The sequence below is a fragment of the Stylophora pistillata genome, chromosome 4 (assembly GCF_964205215.1).
Source record: "Stylophora pistillata chromosome 4, jaStyPist1.2, whole genome shotgun sequence".
NCBI classification, from domain to species: domain Eukaryota; kingdom Metazoa; phylum Cnidaria; class Anthozoa; order Scleractinia; family Pocilloporidae; genus Stylophora; species Stylophora pistillata.
The window spans coordinates 14744730-14750729 of record NC_142522.1 but is presented as its reverse complement, the minus strand read 5'-3'; the positions used below and the strand labels follow the sequence as shown (position 1 = coordinate 14750729).

Genomic DNA, 6000 nt, shown 5'->3' with positions numbered 1-6000 from the left:
TTAAACGCAGCATGCACAATATTGATTGAGAGACATGTAGTGCACTTCTTAACATTGCTTTAGGCACAAAGCATTTGGTTTGTACCTGAACCATCTGCAGTGAAACAGCTTGTCACCATTTGCTGCCTCCCACATGTAGCACACACAGGAAATAAAGAGTGGCATATGAGGATCCTCTGGACGAACCTTCACAAAATCTCCCACATGAATCTGCCACAAATCAAAAATTGGTATTGGTTTGTGTTGACAGCTGTAATGATCCAGGATTCTATGCAGATGTGAGAATACAAACCTCTTGGCTGTTGATGAGAACTGACGAGTAGTACTTTTTCTTTCCACTGACTTCCATGGGATCTCCTATCCACTCAACTTTGGTCTAAATAAGAACAAAAAATATTTTTAAAATTCTTCTTCTTTAGAACCCCCCTCCCCTAAAAAAAAGATCATACTTTTCATGAATGAAATACAGCTGCATATTACTCAAGGGTCTCCTCAAAAAAAGACAAAATTTGTGCTTGTGTATGATTTCTACTGAAAAAACAAAGTTTTTACATATTGACCACTTCCATAAATGGCTGCCAAATTGATATTCCTCCTTCTACAGTTCAAAATTCAAAAGAATGCATTATCTCAAGCGAGGCTGGTGAGGCTAATTTGAATTTAAACAAAAGAATATCAATCTGGCAGCCATTTATGAAAGTGGTGTATAGAAGAACAAGAAAAACATCTTTACTGTCACCCCTTTACTACCTGTCTCTTTATTCATAATTATACATCAAACATTTTCAATACTAACACTGTTCAAGTGGAACTGTGATGAGTCAAACATAACTTTGTACTGTTGCTTGTATTTACAATGAAGACAAACAGTTACTTACAGTTAAGCAAGAGCTGCACATGGTCTTAAAAATGTAAAACTCACCTCATTTTTCCCTTTCTTTGACTTTGCAGTTTTGTGTGTTGTTTCTTTCTTTTTTACCATTTCCTTGTTAGGTCTCTGGAATAGAAAAAATATTCACAAAATAAAAAACTATCTCATAAACAACAGCAATTAAAATGTCTTTATTTTACCCTGCAATTTACTTACCATTTTCTTAATTTCTTCACTTTCTTCAATGGCTTCTTCATCATCTTCTGCTTCTTCAACAGCCAAGTTAGGACATCTACATTTTAAGACAAAAGTAATTAAGCCTCAAGGAAAAGAGAATAAAATAAATAATTTTTTTGAAAGCCAGTACATGGCAAATTCAGGGTCATGGAAAAAAAAAACCTTCTTTCTTCACAGCACTGTTTCTTTCTCCCAGTTCCCCCAAACTTGACCATATCCCTGCAGGATTTGCACTTTCCACAATCTGGCTGCTGGCACACCTCACAAACTCCACATCGCTTCCTTCGAGTTGTTCTTGTTTCTTTACCATCAATTTGATCTTGGAAGAAAATATCAAATATGTTCCGCACTAGGGGTGTAGTGGTGGCCTACAATAAAATCAGTTTCAAATTACAAGGAGGCCTTTAATACATGTTTGAACTAAAACCCAAAAGAGACAAAACTGCTGTAATGTTCAAAGGGGGTGAGTTTTTAAAGAAAGTGTGCTGCTGTATCAATGGGGGAGTCTAACAAGATAATTTGTTTTTATCAACTGAGTTGATAATGTAAATTGGCTCACGCAAAGAGTTTCAAAGCTGATGTTTCAAGTGTTAGCCCTTCGTTAATCAAATGGAGGAATTGTGGGTTGTGTGTGTGTCTATATGCAGAAACTGGAGCTACGCTATTGGTGGGAACATGATAATGAGAAATGAAAAGCATTTGTTGATACTGTGAGGATTGAAAGTGCTGATTTTTAAACTTTTGCTGTAATGTTCAGTTTTATAGTGTGAGGTCAGAGGTCTGCCAAATATACAGTGATAACTTCAGTTAATAACCATCCAAGGTTTCTCTTTTCAATATTGTAAAATTTTTAATCTTGTAGCACAAAAGTGATGACTTGTTTTGTATTTGTTGGTGTACAATAACACTAACTTTTGATGGGCCTGTATCTTTCTTTATCTTGTCTAGTCGGACTTTCACTCCCCTTGCAGCACGTCTGAATAGAAAAAAAGATTACAACTATACAACATCTGAAAAATAATTGACTGAAAAAATTCTTACTTAGGAAATGCAATGCATTAATACAAAGGATTGAAGCAACCAATAGATGAATATTAATTTTTTAACAAACCAGGAATTTGAATAATACTTGAAGTAACAGGTCATTATCCTTGGTACACTATCTAAAGCAATATACATTTTTTACTAAGATATATCTTGAAAAACCATGATAACAGATGCATAATTAAGAAATCCATGTCATTCAAATCCATGTCATTCAACACATGGTACAGGGACATAAACATTTTATGTTCTTCCACTTCTTAAATTCGATAAAAAGATGTTTGTCTAACAAACCTTTTTCCAAGTGTAACTCCAGCTAGCTTAATGAGAGCCCTCATGCATGGTGTCACCAACAGAGGGACCTCATCATCATCAGCTGCTTGGTCATAACTTTCCACCTGAAGAGCGAAAAGCAAAGATTTAAAGTTAACAATTGCAAACTTAACTGATACAAAATGAGACTAGATGCCTTAAAAAAATGACAGGTACTCAAGACAAATATTCTAATTAAAAGAACATTATATTGTAGTTTTCAGCACCATCCTCCTGAAGGATTGATACCAGTGATTTTCAGAGGAAAGAAATTCTTTTAATTTATTATCCCATACACCTCTGGGTGGATTGTGATCAATGTAAATGTATGGGTAGGAGATTATTAAGTGATAAATGAAAAGTTTGTACCTGTTCCACAAGGAACTGGGCGTGTCTCAACAAAGTGTCTTCGGTAAAAGTGTAACAGTTTTCTGGAGGCACAGAAGTCTTGGAAAAAATAAGATAATAAATTATAGATTATTAGATGTTTCACAGGAGTTGACATAGATCACTCATCTTAATATTGCTTTTCTATGTCATGCCTTAGAATACTGTACTGAGCATTGCACAAAATTATTGAGCACTTCTTAATGTGGACTTACATGGAAACACACACCACTAGGATAGTAGCCACACGTACACATCGATTTTTAGTTCTATTTGCAGTAGTCCATAGCACACTTACACATGACAGCTCCTTTTCTATGCACAAGTTTGTTCATTCTAATGGACCTACCCAAAGTTTCCCTCCTTTGACAGATCAGATACACGCTTAATTAAAGAGCTCTTCCTAGTTGTAAACAGTATTAGTTGTACAATGATCCTAAGAATTTGATAGTTTACGAAATTAGCTACCTGATGCTTTTAGTCTAGATCTGTGCATTTCATATTGTCAATTACTGAATAAACACTGTATGACAACCTTTTAGTTGCTGCTTCTTATCTCTCCTTCTTTCTTTTTAAATTATGGTTAATAACAACAAATACATCAACATTGTGTCATTACCTGTACTTTATTTAGCAAGTCCTCATATCTTGCCTCTGGATTATCTTGTATGAACTCAATGACAATCTGTAACAGAGGAAAAATTTCTGACCTTAATTCAACAACTTATTATAATAATAATAATAATAATAATAATAATAATAAATGTTCACTCACAATCAATAAAAAGTGAAAAGGAGATGAAAGAGGTTATCACTTTCTAGTTTATCTCCTGATAATAAAGTAGATTACGACATTAATTTAGATACAACTATATATATAATTATAATACATCAAAAATGAGAACTTGGCATTAACTAGCAAAATTTACGAGGTGACCTCTCAGTCTGTTCTTAAAAATATTCAAATTTGCTGCCTCAGTAATTTCCTTTGGCAGATTATTCCAACTATCAATTATACGTATAAAATTGAATATTTGAAACTATTTAAGGTCGCTGATGCAAACTTAACTTTAAAACGGTGATTGGCTCTTAAAGGCCAAAAATCGAGTGCAAATGTGAAAAATGCAGAGGGATCAAGTCCATTAAGTCTATTTATTGTCTTAATATAACACTCGGCAAGTGACGAGAATAATCTTTGCTCAAGTGTTGGCCATTTAAGAAGTTTTAGGCGCTCTTTGTTGGTCATATCTTGCCCAATTTTTTAAAGGGCACATTTGGATGCTCTATGTTGTACCTTCTCCATGGTGTCTGAGTCTTTTTTAAGGTGCAGACACCAAACTGGGGAGCAGTACTCGAGTATTGGACAGACTAGGCTTTTATAAAGTTTAGAAAACAGCTCAGGGTTTTTAGGACCCACTGTTCGCCTTATGAATCCAAGTACATTGTTTGCCCTGTTTGTGCATTTGTTAGCTTGCATACTCCCCAACAAGTTTGAAGTAATGTAGATTCCGAGATCTTTAACTTCAGATACAGCTTTCAACTGGTTACCACATAAATAGTATTGAGGGCTTGAGAAATCATTCTTTTTAGAAATGCGCATCGCTTCACATTTATCTGTGTTAAACTTCAGCTGCCAGTCATTGCTCCAAGATTCCAGGTTAACAAGATCTTTCTGTAATTCTTCAACATCTTCCTTAGTATCCCTGAGTATCCTATACACCTTCACATAATCTGTGAAGAGTTTTGTGTTTGACATAATGTTTCTTAAAATATCATTAATATAAATGAGAAATAAAATCGGCCCCAGCATGGTTCGTTGAGGTACACCAGACAACTAAATTCCAAGATCAGCGATGTCCCGGCAGAACAACGTGATGGTATCGATTGGTAAGAAAACATCTGAGCCAAGACAGGTGTGGGCCTTGGATACCATAAGCGTGCATCTTTGTCAGAAGGCGTTCATGTGGCACTGAGTCAAATGTCTTTGAAAGGTCTAAGAATATAACATCAGTTGACAACCCTTTGTTTCTCTCATGGGCCCAGTCATGAAATGAAGATAATAATTGAGAAAGACAAGACTTCCCTTTCAGGAAGCCAAATTGCTTTGGAATAAAGACCTTGTTTGCAGTCCAAAAGTGGACAAGCTGCTGTCTTACTATCACTTTGCACACTTTGCACAACACTGATGTCAGTGAGACTGGATGATAGTTCTTTCAATTGGTTTTGATGCCTTTCTTATGTAAAGGAGTGATGTCAGCCAATTTCTAATTGTATGGTAACATGCCCAATGTAAAAGACACATTAAAAACATCACTTAGCAAGGAATCTAGGGTTCCAGTGCATTTCTTTAAGATCATGGGATGTATACTGTCTGGACCAGGAGATTTACAAGGTTTCAACTCACTTAAAATCTTGCTAACTGATCGTTACTTATCACCACTTACACGTCACTATTTAGTGCATCCATCTCAGGATTTACCATTCACTGTCCCTACTCTCTGAGAGCACTATTGGCTTTTAATTGGCTTTATGTGCTACATGTAGCAAAACCATGCAACCAGAACCTAAGTTGACTGTGCTGATTATTAATTTGATCATATGACCCATCTGGCTCCACCAGTGCGATGGCTAGTAATTCATTTTCTTTTACCACCCAACATAAGTCTGTGCTGTGATTTTTTAGTTTGACATTCTTGTTGAAATAGAAGGATAAAAGGTAAGTAATAGCATTACCTTGCTCATGGCAATCTTCTCTTTCATAAGGTTCATAAAGGGCATATATTCCTCAGATGCCTGCATCAATATGTACTCTGCAAAGGCTAAAGTTTTACAAACTCAGTCAGCAGGTATAAATTATACACTTGCCTAAAGAAAGACGAGAGTTTCAGTTACTGTAAATCAAGGGATTAATCTTCACCTGTAGTAAAACCAATGAGAGCATTCTCTCCTCCATCAAATCCTGTTGTCCACCACTCATTGATTGGTCCTAAAGCTTTAGTGGGAACTCCACCTGAATATAAGGCAAATTTTAGCAAGTATATACATGTACGAATATCAATTTTTCAGTTTGTGTTCAATAGTTTTAGGATGACTGTAATAAGGATTTCCTTTTCTTTTCTAAGTATCTTAATCCAATGCTCGTATCTGAA

General features: G+C 35.5%; 1 protein-coding gene across 1 annotated transcript in view; it reads right to left on the bottom strand.

Annotated features, from left to right (window-relative positions):
* Positions 1–6000, bottom strand: part of LOC111320812 (DNA (cytosine-5)-methyltransferase 1.S) — a 28700-nt gene that overhangs the window by 17031 nt on the left and 5669 nt on the right. The window contains exons 14-24 of the mRNA XM_022923514.2: positions 5769–5861; positions 5585–5670; positions 3471–3536; positions 2834–2911; positions 2447–2550; positions 2021–2084; positions 1271–1476; positions 1088–1163; positions 923–997; positions 293–376; positions 86–210 (exon numbers count right to left, since the gene is read on the bottom strand). Of these exons, the coding sequence (XP_022779249.2) occupies positions 86–210; positions 293–376; positions 923–997; positions 1088–1163; positions 1271–1476; positions 2021–2084; positions 2447–2550; positions 2834–2911; positions 3471–3536; positions 5585–5670; positions 5769–5861 (1057 nt within the window). The remainder of the gene's footprint in view (positions 1–85; positions 211–292; positions 377–922; positions 998–1087; positions 1164–1270; positions 1477–2020; positions 2085–2446; positions 2551–2833; positions 2912–3470; positions 3537–5584; positions 5671–5768; positions 5862–6000) is intronic.